The 19194-nt window shown below is 41.6% G+C and overlaps 1 protein-coding gene across 9 annotated transcripts in view; it reads left to right on the top strand.

Moving 5' to 3' along the window:
- Positions 1-13916, top strand: part of LOC146502588 (NLR family CARD domain-containing protein 3-like) — a 31685-nt gene extending 17769 nt beyond the window's left edge. For 8 of the 9 annotated variants that reach the window (XM_085132939.1, XM_085132936.1, XM_085132942.1 and 5 more), the window contains 2 exons: positions 9957-10003; positions 10158-13916. In XM_085132939.1, the coding sequence (XP_084989065.1) occupies positions 9957-10003; positions 10158-10684 (574 nt within the window). In that variant the 3' untranslated portion in view covers positions 10685-13916. Of the gene's footprint in view, positions 1-42; positions 956-9956; positions 10004-10157 lie in introns of those variants that run through there. The other variant, XM_085132944.1, reaches the window with a different exon arrangement.
- The last annotated feature ends 5278 nt before the right edge of the window (positions 13917-19194 follow it).

The following is a 19194-nucleotide window of genomic DNA, read 5'->3' as shown; positions in this document are numbered from 1 at the left end:
ATTTGCTGTGTCCTTCACTCACTTCCTGTTTCTTTCCTGCAGATGAGACATGAACAATCACACATGCAGGAATATTTTCAGGGACAGACACACTAGTCTAGCTGGATAGTACATAGATATTTATATAGGGGGTCTCCGAGGAGTCTGTTTGCTGGGACATTAATGATAACTGATAAGTCATGTTAAGAGTTCATTAAAAGTAGACCTACAGTTAGGTCCATAAATATTTGGACAGAGACAACATGTTGTAACTTTAGAAACACTTTATTAGGTCACAGGTGTACTGCACCTGAGATAGTGTACCTAATAAAGTGTCAGCCATGTGTATGTTTCCCATGCTGTATGTCCACAGTCACAGTGACAGTCAGTGACACTGACAGAAAAATGAAACAAGGCTGTGCATCATTTCAGTCTGTGTGTGTTACAAAGAGGCAGACAGGAGCAGCTAACATTTGGAAATGGAAGCTTAAATACTGACAAACTCTACATTCACAGCTGAATTCACAAAAAATTTGTTCCTAAAAAACAGAATGAGAATGAAATTACGGAGCCCCACAGGGGACATGGGAGGGAAAAAAAATTAAGACGGACTTTTGCGAGATCTCGCAAAACAAACTCGGGATCTCGCAAAACTTTTGCGAAATCTCGCAAAAGTTGAATTCCAACAATGGCGGCAGCTACTTAGTTGTAATATTACTCTTTCTGGGTCACAAAATACACTTTTAAGATATTTTGAGGCGTGAATGTAATTGTGTAAACGTCAGATACCTGCTCGGTTTACAAGACATCACATATTTGCAAAAGTGCTCCGACGTTTTCGGAGATCTGACACCCACTATCTCGAAGCTAACGGGAGGTCGAGACCTACTACAGCCGGGAGGAACACCGCTTTCCCAGCACATCGTGCCTCGACCTCCCGGTCGGCTTCCAGCTGGCGGCCTCCAAAGAATGAGCTGAATAAAGAATTATTATTCACCCTAATTAGGGGTGAATAATAATTCACCCCTAATTAGGGGTGAATAATTAGTAGCAGCTAATGCTAATATAGTGTTCTCTTTCCTTATAACAATGTGAGCAGCTAATGCCGCATTCAATGTCGGCATTAACTACTGATTCAATGTCAGTAGTTAATGCTAAGTAGGCTGCCATAATTAATGGCAGCCTACTTAGCATTAACTACTGACATTGTTATAATGCAGGGGAAAAGAGTTAGCATTATCGGATAATGTTAATTCACATCAAATTAGCATTAGTTAATAACGGTAGACTTCGTATCATTAGCTGCTGTCATTCTTACAAAGCAAAGGAAAATGGTATGAGCATTAGCTGCTAATGCTTATTCACGTAAAATTAGAATTAGCCAATAATGGCGTCCTATTTAGCATTAACTCTTCACATCGCAGGGGAAAACTTAAAATTGAATGAAAAATAGTGTTAGCATTAGCTTCTCATATTGTTAAAAAGTAACAAAAAACATTGTTAGCATAAGCAGATAATGCTAATTCACATCAAATTAGCATTAGTTAATAACGACAACCTACTCAGTATTAGCTGCTCACATTGTTAAAATTAATAGTGAATAGTGAAGGAAAAATAGTGTAAGCATTAGCTACTCATAAATCAAGAGAATATGGTATTAGCATTAGTTGCTTATGCTTATTCACCTAAAACTAGCCACTAATTAGCCACTAATGGTAGCCTATTTAGCATTAACTTTTTAATGCTAAATGAAGTTAATTAATGCTAAATAGGCTTGACTGAAGGGAAAGTCATTTTAGCATTAGCTGCTAATATTGTTAAAAAGTAAGAAAAGTAAGAAAAAACACTGTTAGCAGTAGCGGATAATGCTAACACACATCAAATTAGCATTAGCTAATAACAGCAGCCTTCTTAACATTAGCTGCTCATATTGTTATAATGCAAGGGAAAAGAGTTAGCAAAAACGTTGTTAGCATTAGCAGATAATGCTAATTCACTTCAAATTAACATTAGCTAATGATGGCAACCTACCTAGAATTAGCTGCTCACATTGTAAGAGAATATGGTATTAGCATTAAGTCCTAAGCTAATGCTTATTTACGAAAATTAGCATTAGCCACTAATGGTAGCCTATTTAGCATTGACTTCTTAATGCCTAATGAAGTTAATTAATGTTAATCAAATCAAATCAATTTATTTATATAGCACTTTTCACCGGCTAAAAAACACAAAGTGCTTCACAGTAATATAAAACAGAAATACATAAAATACATTAATAATCAAACATATAGCACAAATCTAATTAAAAGCCAATCTCTGTTTGCGGGACTACCAACAGCCTTTGATTAGATGATCTCAGGCTGCGAGAGGGAGCGTGGGGTTCTAAAAGAAATGTAGGCAGGGGCATCACAATTCAAAGCTTTAAAAGTCAGTACCAAGATTTTAAAATTAATTCTGAAATGTACTGGAAGCCAGTATAATGAACGTAACACTGGTGTAATGTGCTCTCTTTTTTGTCTTTGTTAAAAGCCTTGCAGCAGCATTCTGGACTAACTGGAGACGGTCAAGATTCCTTTTGCTCAAACAAAGAAAAAGGCTGTTACAATAATCTAAGCGAGATGAAATAAAAGCATGAATATCCATTTCTAACTCAGATTTAGACAGCAAAGTTCGCAGTTTGGAGATGTTTCTTAGCTGAAAAAGACAGTTCCTAATAACTGGCGAGAGTGTTGTTCTAAGGACATGGCAGAATCAAAGATCACACCAAGGTACCTGAGGCTCGGGTGAAGAGATGAGCCAAGAGAACCAAGATGCTGTTTGATTAGAGATATCTGGTTGTCGGGGGCAATAATTAATGTTTCTTACTTTTCAGAGTTCAACTGTAAGTAGTTGTCACCAAGCCACTGTTCAATGGAAGCTAAACATTTAATTAAAGAGGACAGTTTATGGACTTCCATCAGCTTAAAAGAGCACTAGAGCTGAATATCATCAGCATAGAAGTGATAAGACACCTCAGGGAACTCCCTAATTATAAGTCCTAGAGGTAACATGTACAAAAGAAAAAGAATAGGACCCAGAACTGAACCCTGCGGTACCCCACATGTCAGATCTTTAGAATGTGACATAAACCGATTCGCAAAAACACTAAAAGATCTGTTGGAGAGGTATGACTGAAACCACTTCAAAGCCAGTGGTTTGAAGTGGACACACACATAGTCGGTGTGTGTCCGGGACACACACCGACTATGTCCCGGAGCCGGTTAATCAGGATGGTATGGTCAATGGTGTCAAAGGCAGACGTTAAGTCCAGCAAAACCATGACTGAGGATGCTCCGGAGTCAGCTGACATCATAATGTCACTAGAGACTTTAAGTAATGCGGTTTCTGTTGAGTGACTTTTACGGAAACCCATCTGAAATTTGTCATAAATTTCATGTTTTTCTAAAAAAGTGGTAAGCTGATCTGCAACAACTTTTTCCAGAATTTTCGATAATAATGGAAGCTTAGAGATAGGCCTATAATTCTTAAGCTGAGTTGGATCCAAACTGCTCTTTTTCCATATGGGCTCAACAACAGCATGCTTGTAGAACCTAGGGACCACATCCGTTAAAAGAGAGGCATTGCATATCTCTACAATAGAGGGGCCAATGACAGAGAGAGCATTTTTAAACAGCCCAGCAGGTATAATGTCATTTTCACAAGTGGTAATTTTCATTTTATCCAGCAGGAGTGAAAGGTCATGTATGTTCATTGGGTTAAACACTGACAGTAAATGAGGGGGAAGTGGCCCAGAGACACAAAAAGGTGGTATTGAAGAACCAACGTTCATACAGACATGATCAACTTTTTCCTCAAAGAAATTCAGAAAGTCATCACTCTCAGATATAGAGGTCACAGATCCGTCTGGACCACGGGTGAAACAATAGAGTTTATGGAGTCAAACAGTACCTTGGAATTTCTATTGCTTGATGAGAGAAATATCCTGATCTGGCTGTTTTTATGGTTTCATGTAAGGAAACCCAAAGTTCTCTTAGGTGGAACTTTCGAGTTTAGTTGATTTCCAAAGGCGTTCTACTTTTCTACAGATTTTTTTGACATTCCTTACATCATATTTATCCATGGATGAGCTCTTTTTGAGGCAGCAATGACAGATTTCATAGGTGCCACTGAATTTAAAATCTCCAAGCAGTGATTGTTAAAACACTGTGTAGCAGCAGTGTATGGATGCAGGATGTTGCTTTGAAGTTTTCTAATATGTTGGACAGCAACATCCTGATTTATGAACCGCTTATGGAACATGAGATTAGAAGGTGGTGCGTACAGAGGGAAGCTAAGACTAAAAGTAACACAGGAATAGTCACTCACTTGTACGTCCTTAACACAGACATCAGTTATGTCTAAGCCAAGAGAAAAAACAAGGTCCAAGGTGTGGCTTTTAACATGGGTGGGTCCAGAGACATGCTGAATAAAACTAAAAGAGTCTGTAATGGATAAAAAGTCAGAGGCCATACTACAGCTAAGATCATCCACATGGAGGTTGAAATCCCCAATCATTAAGACTTTCTCCAATTTAATAATGGAAGGTAAAACGTACGTAAAATCTTGAATAAAAGCACCAGCGGGGCCGGGAGGGCAGTAAATTAAAACACGATAAAATATATCTGAAGAACCAACCTTAAGAAGTTGTGACTCAAAGGAAGGGAAAAACTCAGAGTCCATAGCCCTGCAAGCGAAATTGTCTCGGTGACCAGTGACCAGACCACCACCACGACGGTCCAAACGCAGTCCCGATGAAGCGACAGCCGACCGGGCAGAGCTCATTAAATAAATAAATTCATTCTCCCGCTGCCAAGATTCCATGAGAAACATGAAGTCCAGACTATTACTGCTAAAAACGTCATTCAGTACAAATGATTTGTTGGCTATGGTGCCAGCGTTTAGGAGAGCGATCTGAAGCGGAGGTGACAGGCTGACGTCATCAACAGCTGATTGACGGGGAATTGACAGCAGACACCTGGAAAGAGGACGTAGTCTTCTGATTCCCCTAGCTGTGGAACTGTGGTCTTGTAAAATGATAGGCCAAAGTGAAAACATCCCGCATCTCCAGAAAAGACGCCGATCCAGGTAATCGTTCTGTTCGCCCGCGATGAAAAGCCGGGTAGGCGGTAATTGATCGGCCTTATCAGCGTCCTGGAGGGGAACCGGTACCAAATACCGGGGACGTTCTCTACCATGGAGCGGAAGAAATCCCCTCTGTCGGGCGCGTTTCCTTTTAGCCTGGACACCAGACCTACAGCCCCTTCTAGACGATCTCCTTAAAAGTGTTTTTGCTCCTGGGTTATTGTTTGGAGCTAAGAACAGGTACCGGTAGTCGGGAGAGGGAGGAGGGCAGACAAATGGCGGAGGGAAAGCCTGGTGGTAGCTCTGTCAGCTGTCAAAAGTGTTTTCCATACATATTTTGATACTCAACAATGTATGTGAACTGTATATCCGAGTAGCAAATAGACCTTCATGATATACCACAGATGAGATGACAAGATAAAAAACAATATACTGAAGCAGTCGACAAAAACACGGAGCAGCAACAGCGGCCAAGCCGAACACAGGCGCCATGTTGCCATTAGTCTCTAATAACAATGCTACTGATATTGTTATAAAGCAAGAAAATATGGTATTAGCATTAGCTACTAATGCTTTGACCTCATATTAGTATTAGGTAATAACGGTAGCCCAGTGTTGGGGAGTAACGGAATACATGTACCACTGTTACGTATTTAAAATACAAAATATGAGTAACTGTATTCCGTTACAGTTACAGTTTAAAAAGGTGGTATTTAGAATACAGTTACTTTGTTGAAATAAATGGATTACACGGCGGTACTTCCCTGTTTCATATTGCGGCGGGTCAGGCCTGTTTGGGTTTTGTTTGACAGCTACGTTCTGTTGTTCCAGGTGGCAGCGTTACGGTTGCCATGGTTACAGGGTGACGCTCTCTCTCTGCATGTTTCCTGGGTGAGACAGGCCTTTTTGTTGTTGTTGTGCTAAGCTAATAGGCAGAATGCTACCGGTATAGCTCTAAAGAATGTAGCATCATAGGCAGTGTAGTCTGTGCTGCAGGGAGAATGGACTGCCATACCCGTTATGTGTCTGTGAGCGAGGGAGGGAGAAAAAGGAAAAGTACGAGCTGTCATCGAGTAAAAACGGGAGCTGGAAGCATGTAAATATAATAATAACCACTGCAGCCAAGAAGAGTGCCTGACGAGCCCAGTTGTAAGTAAGCTATTAAGACTCGACTGTACACCGTGTTCGTGTTTTCCTCCAAAAACAATAAGTTTCAACGCCTCTCACTGTCTCTCACTAGCAAAGTTGACCCAGACAACAAAGTAAAGCTAGTTTTTCGGCTACGAGCCCGACACAGAACCCACCGTATTAGCCAGAGGTCCCTTTACTACGGTTCGGAGCCACGGACCTTCACTAACAGTAATAAATCACAGCAATAGTACATTCATGTAGTTGTAAACAGCATGATAATATATTAAGTAATCCAAAGTATTCAGAATACGTTACTCTCATTGAGTAACGTAACGGAATACATTACAGCAGTGGTTCCCAAACCTTTTTTGCTGGGCCCCCCTTGTTTTACAAGAAAAATGTTCGCGCCCCCCCCCCCTCGTGCGCACGCGCGCGCACGCACGAACACATCCTCCAACCACACACACCCATATTTTGCTCCATTGTGGTTGATTTCACACCTCAAACATTTAGTAAACAATTAAGCAAATACAAGTAATCTGCAATAAATTACAGGTAGTAAAAAAATAAACTACTAAGTCTTTTACGCTACGTCCACACCTACACGGGTATTTTTGAAAACGCAGCTGTTTCATCCACACGTAAACGGTGTTTCGAATCCCTCTGCAAAATGGGTTCAAAAACATAAATAACTGTAGGATGCTGTTTGTCCGTGATTTGAACCGGGGGAACAAATCGTGGCAGGATCAGCCTGATGTTATTTGTATCCCGCTGTAACTTTACTGTATAAAGAGCTAACATCTCCAAAATGTCAGGAGTAGTTAGTCATTACAACAAGTGTTGGTGAACTACAAATCAAGAATGTGGGATACTGTTTGTCCGTGATTTAAACAGCCCAGCGCTGCTCCCAACAAAGGGAAAACCAATTCTGCAGGGAGACCTACCTTGGCACTTGTGCAGGTGAAACCAAAGGGAAGATTTGCTTCACCATATTTTCTAGTCTTTGGCTTAGAATGAAGTTGGTTTGGAAACATATTCAGCTATGCTTCATCTCCTGCTTTGCGTTTGTGTGGGCGCCCGTGCTAACAGTGTCCAAGCGTTTTGGGTTTTTTTTTTTCCCTTTTCATGCCGTGCCCCTCCTGCAATGGCTCTGCGCCCCCCTTAGGGGGCGGGCCCCACACTTTGGGAACGTCTGCATTACAGAATACATTTTGGGGCATGTATTGGAATACATTTTAAAAGTAACCTTCCCAACACTGCGGTAGCCTACTTAGCAGTAGCTGCTCACATTGTTATAAAGCAAAGGAAAACAATATGAGCATTAGGTTCTAATGCGTTTTTGCCTTAAATTAGACATAGGTGCTAATGGCGACCTACTTAGCCATAGCAGCTCAGATTGTTGTAATGCTCGGTGTCACTACCCGATCTGTACTGGAAACCCGATCCGTACCCCGCATGCGCAAATCTTACGTCACTTCCTCTCTTTGCCAACATTGCGACATTCAATATATTTGAATGATACGGTTGTTATGGACAATGGATAATCCGTATACAAACAAATTCATGCTTTTCTCCTCAACAGAGAGCGTTCCCCGATTGAACAACAGCGCCGTAAAATAAGAAGAATGGCGCCTTATTACAGACTTAATAATATTGATTTAGCAATGTGTCACGTGAAGATTCATCAGCCAGATTAAGTGTTTACTGACAATTGACAGTGATAGGGGACATCATCATCACTATTCCAGTCAATCCTCTCCACACAGACAAGCATAAACACACTCGACTATCACTAAATCAAATTTAACACGCGTTTGTAATGACGCCAATTCAGTTTACAATAGGGTTCATTTGCTCGGTCAGCAGGTGGCAGTATCCTCATACACTGGGGAGTAAACTGCCATTAAACGAACAGAAGAAGAAGAAAACATCTGCACATGCGCGGTACGGATCGGGTAGAACCGATTTGTACGGTCCAACTTTGCACATGCGCAGTAAGGATCGGGGAGTCCCGATCCGTAACTATCTTTTTATTTTTCGTTTTTGTCTACATTTTACTGAAATGCTTCATTATTGCAAACATTTTAAGATATACTTATTATTCTTAACATCTTAACCGATACTCTGACCCATAACTATCGTAAAACGCTACGACCGGAAGTAGACACCTTTCGCGCATGCGGGGTACCGATCGGGTTTCCAGTACGGATCGGGTAGCGACACAGGGGAAAAGAGTGTTATCATTAGCCGTTCACATTTTTATAAAGCAAACGGAAATAGTGTTAGCATTAGCTACTCACATTGTTAATAAGTAAGGGAAAACAGTGTTAGCATTAGCGCATAATGCTAATTCACATCAAATTAGCATTGCTTAATGCTAAGCATGCTAAGATCAGCCTACATAGCACTAGCTGCTCACATTGTTATAATGCAAGTGAAAAGAGTTAGCAGTATCTGATAATGTTGACCTTGGCCCACTGGAAAAGTTCAGAACTAAAGATTTAGGAGTGTTTCTCAATAGCTCTTTCTTATTTGAGAATCAAATAAATTCTGTTATTAAAACCAGCTTTAAGGTTTATATTGTTGATTGTCATTTATGCTTGAAAATATTTACTCATATATGCTTAGAGTTTTATAATTGATTGCATAATGATAGAGGTTTGATCCTTAGTAGTCTGTAAAAACTGTGTGTCCAGAGTGCTCTGGCATGTACACACAGCTTGGGGCCATGAGAGAGGTCGTACCTTCTCTTACTGATTTATGGTATAGGAGGACACCTACTCTGTATCTAGTTAAGTATAAGAACCCTTTGTTAGGGGGACCACTGGACTCTTAGCACCAGCTTTGAGGTCACAGGGTCACATCTGGAACACACACACACATACCTACACTATGCACAGACTGGTACTCTGTGTTCATACCTGTGTAAGATGTCATATGTTAATGAACCTATGCATATTTATGTAACCTCAATAAAGAGCAGTGTACGAGGGAGCAGACGAGAGTGAGAGGTCAAGCGAAGCCACGGCGCTGTCACAGTTCTCTCTCAAACTATGATCTCGAGATCATAGTTTGATCTCGTGCATGGGATCGAAGAGCTCTGCTTGGTGCTTTTTGCTGTTGTAGTAGAATTGTCTGGTTCCAGCAGTGGCTTTGTGCTAAACACCCATCACCAGCTTTTTCCAGCTTTTTCCACTGGTTACCAGTACGTTGTAGAATCCACTTACAGATCTTGTTGTTTGTCTTTAAATCTCTCAATGGATTAGCTCCATCTTATCTCTCTTTAACAAAAATAATCCAAGTCGAGCCCTCAGGTCTGCAGATAAGTAGCTTCTGACTTTCCCCAGAACTAGACGTAAAAACAGAGGTAAGCTTTATCGATTGCTGCAGCCAAACTCTGGAACAGTCGGCCTTCACATCAGGTCTTCACCAACACGCGACATTTTTAAAACCCGGTTGGAAACACATTTGTACTCTGTAGCTTTCAATTCTGACGAGTCTTTATAGTAATTACTGTGTATGTTTCCTATTTTATCTCTACTATGTGCAGCACTTTGGCTCAACCTGTTTTTAAATGTGCTGATTGTAAATAAATGTAGATTTCTTTGAATAAAACAGTGGAGCCGAGCTTTGAGCTCAGTGTGTAACAGTGTGTGTATGAGAGCCATGTAATGTCCATGTGTGCATGCTGACTGTGCTGCTTTGACCCCCCCTCCTCCTTTCAGGGTGGAGCCTGCTGGAGTCCGATGGTTGAGACCAGGTCTGAGGAAGTGTAAGTGTGTTTTTAATGGAATTCATGAAAACAAAGCAGCACACATTCAACCATCTTCATCATTCTGATGTCAGGAGTCATCATCAAAGTGTCAATCAATGAACAGATGACGGATCAATAACTGCAGCTGGATTGTGTTTGTTCTCTCCATCAGATTCCTGTCAACTCACAATCGACACAAACACAGTGAACACAAAGCTCCAACTGTCTGACAACAACAGAAAAGTGACACGCGTGGAGGAGGTTCAGTCATATCCCGATCATCCAGACAGATTTGATGTTTGGGAGCAGCTGCTGTGTAGAAATGGTCTGACTGGTCGCTGTTACTGGGAGGTCGAGTGGAGAGGAGACGTTCTTATATCAGTGAGTTACAGAAGCATCAGAAGGAAAGGAGACGGTTGGTTTGGAAACAATGATCAGTCCTGGAGTCTGGACTGCTCTGATGATGGTCCTCAGTTTGTCAGGCACAATAAGATAAAAACATCCATCTCCTCCTCCTCCTCCTCCTCTGTCTCTAACAAAGTAGCAGTGTATGTGGACTGTCCTGCTGGTACTCTGTCCTTCTACAGAGTCTCCTCTGACACTCTGATCCACCTCCACACCTTCAACACCACATTCACTCAAACTCTTTATCCTGGGTTTGGGTTCTGGTCTCCTGGTTCCTCAGTGTCCCTGTGCTGAGTGGAGTGTAAAGAGTGTCTCCTGTTAGAGAAACACTCTGACTGTTGAACAGATAGTTCAGTCTGTACATGTCTGTCTCTTTCACTCACAAACACGTTTTCAGATTCATGGATTCAATCAGTTGATGTTTGAAACTCTTCTAAATGATTCCTTGTAAACTTCTTCCTCTTCAGTCACAAACAAACAGGAAGTGATGTCACATGTGTTCCTGTCCACACAGCAGAATGAGTCTATTGCTGACAATAAGTGATGTACAAACAGAGTGAGCATTTCTGAGGCCCAAAATAAACTGAGTAGTTCACTGAATGAACAATGGACTGTGAGCTCAGTTCCTTCATCATTAGTATGGATTATATATGTATATGTATTATATTAGTATCATATATATCAGGTGCCGCTGCTGCTGGTTTCAGTCATTGTGCAAATGTGCTGTTTGTAAGGTTGTAAAGCTGCAGTCAGCTGAGACTGAAGAAGTCACCTGATCAGTGAGCAAACGTTTCTGAAAACGTCCAGATGAACAGAATCAACCTTTTGGAATCAGCCTGCAATGCAGCATCATTGTTGTTCAGGTTCATAGGTTTGCAGGAATGAACTGATGACCATAAACAGCTGCAAAGTCCAATAAAATACCAGCTGGAGTTCAGCTGCATTTGAAGAAGTAAAAGAAAAGTAACGATGGCAAAGGGCGATGTTTTCTTCCAAAGAACTGAAAACATGGTCGATGGCCTCATTAGAAGAATAATCTGGACATTTGTGAGGAACTCTAACCAAGAAAGCAACGTCAAACAGATCCAACAGACAATTTCCATGACTGGAAGTGTTCAGTGTAAAAATCCTACATTGCATTATTGCATCCTCTCACCACAGGAGGTGCTGTTGGCACCACTGATTGCTGATCAGCTGTTCTCTAATGATCTGATTGATACTGTGAATAACGAGACTCACTGAACTCTGTGACACAGTGAAGATTACAGAGTTTAACTTCAATACCTGACTGACGTCACACAGACAGAAGGATGAACCAGTGAGGCACATAACACAGTTACTGGAGATACTGGATCAGCTCCATGTGAACCTCTGATGGAGAACCTGCTGACCCAGAGAAACATCAGGACATGACAGGCAGCTGCACTTATCTAACAACATGTAGCAGAGCTGATCTATGTTAGAGGATCTATTACAGCAGCTGAAGCCAAAGTCCAACACTGGATACCAGCTGAGCCTGTGCTGAGTGTAGTGTTACAGGAAAAGGGCAGAAACACTGACACTGGTAGCTCACAGTGATGCTGACTGGGGCACAGAGCTGAATGATGCAGCATCAGGACACTGTTTCAGTCTGCCTGACAGAGAAACCTGTAGCTGTATCTACATGTGAGGCAGAGGCTACACAAGCAGGTTTCTGTGTTTCACAGTGACTGAGATCTTAAGTGGGGGATGGACATGCTCCTGTACAGACCTCTGAGGATAACCAAGGTGCAGTCAAAGAGTCCAGTCTGTCCTCAGAGATGTGAACATGTGGTTTCATCAGGTCTGCTGCCAACTAGCAGGCTCACATCAGAATCACTGTTCCTGAAAAACACAGTCTGTGTGACATCATCAGTCAGCTGATCGTCCCAGATCTGAATGGTTTCTGTCTCTACTGAGGAAGTCAGAGAATATCACTGAGGTGTGGATCAGGTCTGAGTGACCTGTGGAGGGACAGGTTTAAACAGTCCACAGGTCTCACGTCCTGCTCAGTCTGGTAGCAGATACCTCGTATTGTTCCAGATGTGCTGACATCACAGTTCCCAGCAGCAGCAGCACAGCTGTGTGATACGATGAATCTCAGTTATTGATCCAACACACAGTAAATACAAAGATCAGGATTTATGAGAGTAATCATTATGAGTCTGAACACAGGATCACTGAATGTTAGTCTCCACAATAATAAGCTAACCCAACCAAACACAGCTTTCAGCTCTTATTTTGAAACTAGCTTATTTAGAGAGCTGTGATGTGAGCATGCCTGGCTCTGAGGCACTTGGGTCAGCCTCTGTTGTTTAGAAGTGTAACAGACTGAATGACACAGACCTTTCAGTTTTCCATGTTTGTCTGTAACACAGCTCAGGGACTCCATGCTGAACGCATTCATCCAGTGTTATTGATCCAGTACTAATACCAGCATTGGGATCAATACTACAATACACAATCACATGTGTCCATGTGATGTATTTGACCAGCTTTATTAATTAATGATCAATCAACTTATTTACAGCATCTGAGTCCAGCTTCATTTAAATGATCCAACCCATGAAAATAAAATCAGTCCTACAGAAGCACTTAATGCTAACAGGAAGTCATTTATTAAGGTGGAATAACACAGAGAGACACAACCACTCACAGTTAACCTGACCCCACTAACTGCATGTGTTTGGACTGTGGGAGGAAGCCGGAGTACCCGAGAGGACGCACACAAACACGGGAGGGAGAACATGAAGCTCAGCACTGAAACAAAGATGGTGGATTTGACCTCAGGACCAGGCGCATAATTTCCAGGGGGGTTACGGGGGTCATGACCCCCCAATAATCAGATCCAGCCAATATAAGTTAATCATTCTTGTTTATAAAATTATGAATTATCTTGTATAAATAACTTGTTGATTTTCTTTACTCGTTTCAATTATTATCAGCCAAATAGTTTCATGTTTAATCATCTAGTAATGTAACCCCCCCTCCTCCGCTGCCTACTTGGTTTTACCCAACCAGCTTTCTCTACCAAACCATCACTGTTTGCTGTATGTTTGTTAGCGCAGTCGCTGGTGCCAGAGACTGCCAGTGTCTTCAGTCTGAGGGTTTGAAGTTTCCATGTCTGTGTGATGTGTGGTGTGAAGGCTGCTGGCTAAACTGGGACTCACTGTTTAAAGCACTGAGTGCTCATAGAGAGATGCTCCATGAGTCCCAGTACAGACTACAAACATGTTGGAAACTTAGCTTTGATATCCACACACTCTGCATGTCTGTGAGTAACTGTGATGAAAATGTGCAGAGATCTGTGTACAAACAGGAGAAAGACTGTGCTTCTAACGGCCTTTGTTAACATATGTGAGGCTGTTTGTTGTTGTTGCCATGGAGCTTTTCACTGTTTGGGTCTGTGTTAGCAGGTCATGTGATCAGGTTTGTTCTGTGAAAGCTCGATGATGGTTCAGTGTCAGGGTTTGTTTGCATTCATCAATAAATATCTAAATAAATCAAAGACTCCATGTTTTTTCTTTCATCATGTGACCTCTGTTCATCCATCTCTGTGTGTATCAGGATACATTTAGTTCATAATACACAGAAAAATCAGAGTTATTACCTGTAATAAATGTGAAAGTAAAGATTACTTCAGTGATAACCAGGCAGGACAGAAACACATCCAAGCTCACAGCTGTCACCATGGTAACAGCACCGTCCATCCACAGGTGAGGGGAGGAGCAAAAGGAGGGACCTTCACCATTTTATACTAAAAACACTCAACTAATATTTCTAATATGGAAACAAATAAGCCCAAATTAATGTGAGCATTTATTAAATAATAATAATAATAATGATTTCCTCCTGATCTCATTTCCATACCAGAGAAAACTGTGGCGTATATTGAGGTGGAGGGTGTGGTCTATGGCTCAGGTGTAGAGTGAGGGTGGGGTCCTGTGTGCACCACAGCAGCATGCTGGGACTGCTGAGGGTGGAGGAGGGAGTGATGATGACATCAGACCTGCAGCAAAGCAGTCAGCAGCACAGAGACCAGTGAATACACAGTCTATTCATCTTTGGATAGATACAATGTATAGCACAATATTGAATGACAGAGACACGCTGTGTGAGCTTCCACAGATACACTGACGTCAGTATCCAGAGTCCTCCTGCTGTTCCCCCCTCAGAGCCTCGTGATCAGCACCAACACATTCAGTTAGATGACAGAGTCCAGCTGCAGCTAGAATCAGCTCCCTCTGTGAACAACAGCACAGCGTCAGTGTTTCACACTCAGTGAAAGGAGGAAACACCAGAAGAACACCATGTGTGCTACGTTTCCCAGGACAGACTACAAACTGCACAAACACAGAGCAGCACGTGGAAGGACCTGGAGCTGCATTAAAGAGAAAAGACAGCGTGATGTCCTGTATGGACAGGTCAAAGGAACCAAGTCCTGAAACACTCGTGTTTGTCCACAGACAGGAAACACAGCAGGAAACTTTCTCAAAGAAGTGCAGCTCATGGATAACCAGTTATGGGAATAACGGCGTTACAAGTAACGGCGTTACTTTTTTCAGTAACGAGTAATCTAACTAATTACTATTCCTATCGTTACAACGCCGTTACAGTTACAAACAAGAAAATGCGATCCATTACTATTTTTCAACAAACAGATGGTTTAAGCTGTGTTCAATTTACAGCATCTTATATCAGCTGCAGGAAGTAGCTGTAAGCAGGCACGTGCAGAGGGGGGGGCTAGAGGGGCTTGAGCACCCGCCCCTTTCCTGATGGGTGCCTAAAGTGCCCTTTTGTTGAGGCTACTTTTTTTTTTAAAAATTATTATTATTTTTTTTTATGTGTGTGGGCGTGCGGAGTCCTGTCTGTGCCCCTCAACAATAATATTTAACTATTAATCACAGTTTTGCTAAATAAAAGGATCTGGCTTGCATCAGTCACATGATCACATTTAACCAATGATCGCCCTTGACGGCAGAACGCGCTGGTTACCAGCCGGGAACGAGCTCACAAAGAGCACGTGCATTTTTTGCGGTCGGGAGCTTTAGGAGAAACACAAATTAACTCAGAGACACAAACTGATGCGACAAAACCAGTAAGTAGGTGTACAGCGTACACTGTAGTCTACAGCACACAGTATTAGCTTATTACGTACACGTTGGTAAGGTGTCTTGTTGCAACTGACGAACTGAAACAAACGAGCGTGCTGTGTGTGCAACAGCGCGACAAACATTACCTGTCCTTTTATTAACTGCACAAGTAGTGCTGGTCATAGCTGCTGGCTACCTGTGTAAGGCTGTCATGGGTCTGCAGCTCTGTCCACCGTTTTAGGGAACATATTTAGTTTTTAAAGTATTTAGAACATATTTAGTTTTAAAGTAAGTTTCCGGGCTTTTCCTGCCTTTCTGGAGGGATTATATTTCACTAAAAAACGATCTAATATGCATGTCCACATAATTATGCATTATTATAATTATAATATATTAAAAACACACGCTGTATTTTAAAGAACATACATTAAGAAGCAGATTATATTAGATTTATATTTTAAATAAGACAAAATTTGGATTTTACAGCAGTAAAATTATTGTATCTCTACAGTTTAAAAATGTCATAAGCTTTGCCCCTGCACAGAGTGGATAGTGAAACAAATGGAATCATCATAAATACATTATTTCATATTTATTACTTCCCCCTCCTCATTGCTTTATTATTGTAGCTCTAGTAATAAATAATAATGTAAGGATTCTGGATCAGCGCCGTGATGCCCACAGTATATCCAGTATTCTGAAGAAGGTCTAAAATGTCACTGTGTGTGCGTGCATGTGTGTGTTTTATGTATATGGATTTTTTTAAATTATTACTCATGATATAACATTGTCCAGACATGCCTGGTAAGGACATGAGGGAGAAACAGTAGAAGCTGTGTGAGGCTACTAAAGGCAGTGCTATAACATTTTTCTGTTGTCATTTTATTATAGATTAAGTGCAAGAGTTGTTAGGTGTTGATAATTAAATTATAGTTTATTGCAATAGCAAGTTGTGCCTTGTTCTCAGATAGACAGCAAGTGGAGAGTGATATATGAAATGATGGGATGGAAGGAAGAAGAGAAGCAAAGAGTAATTCACAGGCAGAGCCTAAATTATTTCTCAGTTTTTTGTTGCCTTATGGTTCCAAGCGCTGTCACCAATCTTTGCATTTTGTTATTATCTCATGACACTTGTTTAATCAGCTACCATCTCTCCTATGGACTTTTTAATGTCTACATTCTCAGATCAACACAGCCCTGCCCTCCAGCACTATCAGCAGCAGGAGCAGCAGCAACCCCTCAACAGCAACGTTGTACCCATCAGGTAAAACATAGGCTACGTTTGCTTTGCCTTGTTGCCCATATTAGATTCTTGATGAACGTTGTTACGAAATCAGTTTTACCCCTGTTCTTTTATTCGTCGAAACTTCCAGAGACGGCACCGGAACTCAGTAGTCATTTTCACAAAACTTTTATTTATCTTTATTCATCTTCATTTAAGCATGCACTTCTAGAAGGGAAGACGAGGCCGGTGTGTCCCTCTGCAAAATCTTCACCCCTTTGTTAGTTACAGCCAGCTTTATAGAGGTGTCCCCATCATAAAACCCCCCTACGGTGTGCTGCAAACTCTGTGTCTGTGTCTTTGTGAGTGCTCGTGTGTGACTGTGTACGCATACCTGTATGTATGTGTGTGCGCGTAAGTGAGTGTGCGTGACAGTTAAAACACTGTGTGTGTAGGTGACTGATTTCCCTTCCAGACCACAGTTATCCAGGTCAAATGTTGAGACCCCCACCCAAACATTCTCTGGGGAATTTCCTCTCAGGATTAACTCCTCTCTGTTTTACTTTCACAGTTCAACTGGGGAGGGTCTCCTATACTCTGCTCCTAAGTTCATGACAGTCAGGCCTTTATCACATTGAGGGCAGTGTCAGTGTCTCTACAATAATTCTATGTTAACACATTTCTAAACTCTAAAATAAGCTAAACATTTCTACAAATCCCCCTTTTTATCTGCCCTATGGCAGATAAAACTACACTAAATCTTTCACCATAATGTTTTCATACTGTGACTCCCCATTTCCCAAAAGTGGCATCATGATGAGTCTTACGAACAAGGATCTGATACAAGGCACACCACAACACCCACATGTCACTGATACTGCAATAAAAACAAACAAAGAAACCATAATTGACATAATGAAACCTTTTCATTGCCCAAAGACAGAGGTCATCCACGCTTCCAGCGGGTTATCCAATCCTGAATGCTCATACATTGTGGTGGACAACGTCTTTAGGCCTTCCAGAGCTCGGGTCACAGAGCCATTGGGGGACTGTGTTATTTGAAATAAAAGTACAATACATATCCCCAAACATTGCGCAGACGCCCCCTTTTTCTCCCAACAACATATCTAACGCCATCCGATTTTGTACTGCCATTAAAGATGTTGGACCCAACTGTTCAGCAAGCCCTTACATTTAATGACAGCACAAAGATCAAATGTATACGAGATTGTGGACCCTTTAACGTAGTCCAACTCTCTACCGCCATAATAATCAAAACACTCATCTGATTGACCTGTTTCACTATGTTTTGTTCACTTCACCGTGGCCTGTGATGGTGGTATCCCTGGAGTGGACTCAGATCTGTCTCTGGGCAATTCACTTTTAAGAAAAATCACAGTTACAATTACAATATTCACACCTGACACTACTGTTTCTCTCCAATTCCCCCTCAACTAGCCTAAAGAAGTTGACATGAATTAAATGTAGATGAAAGGTTCGTCTGTTTACATCTCTCCCTCACAGAAGGCTTCTCTGCAGAGCATCAAATCTGCATGGCAAAGTGACACACTTTAGGTGATCTTCATCCTTGGGAAAAGTGGTGTCAACTATTTCCCAGTCTCCTAGTATTTGTGCTTCACACAGAAACACAATTCCATCGCTGGATTTCCTCTGCGCTGTCACTTTTGGAGCTTGGCACGCTCTCTCCATCCCTCGAGTTGTCACGTCCAACGCTGCTGAAGATTTAAGGCAGAGCACGTCGTACACCTTAGTTGTCTTCCTCAATGTCAACGATGAATCTCTCATTTTATTTAAAATCTTGCTGTGGGAAGTCTCCTCTCAATCTCCTGGAAGCTCAGTAGCACAGCTCTCTGTGTGATGTCTGCTGTGCTGAAGATGATCTCTGATTCTCCTGAACCCTCTCTCCTGGCCCCAGCTTCCATCTTGTGGACGATCCTCTCAGCCACTCCTTCTCGTCATGGTACCTCACGACATCTACAGATTAAAAATAACACTCCTCTCCCCACATGGCTTCCACCATGTGTCAACTCCCCAATGAGACATGTACAAGAATGTTGCACATTCTCTCTAAAACAATCTTCAGGGTTTCCCACTTGGAGCAGCCATACTCCAACCTGTAACCCTGTGTAAAAACATTAATCAGCAGTTACATGTTCAGCTTATTTAACTCCCAGCTCCACCTGGAGCCTGTGTCCTGGAAGACAAATCTGTTAAATCAAACTTCACATTTGCAACCAACTGTAGATCATAAGAGTGATAAAGTATTCAGCATAAAAGACAAGTATCATGTGCAGGTTTTCTCCAATCATTAAATCACTATTATTACCATAATTTGTCCCAAATCATGAATCATCCCAATTTATTCCACAATTTAATCTGTGACTTCCCTTAAACAATGTCACTCCACCCATTTTATCACTATGAGCTCAGTAGTGGCCAGCTAATGAGCT

Source organism: Neolamprologus multifasciatus, chromosome 15 (genome assembly GCF_963576455.1).
Source record: "Neolamprologus multifasciatus chromosome 15, fNeoMul1.2, whole genome shotgun sequence".
NCBI classification, from domain to species: Eukaryota; Metazoa; Chordata; class Actinopteri; order Cichliformes; family Cichlidae; genus Neolamprologus; species Neolamprologus multifasciatus.
Note: the sequence above shows the minus strand (reverse complement) of the source record. Positions and strands in the feature narration are given on the sequence as shown.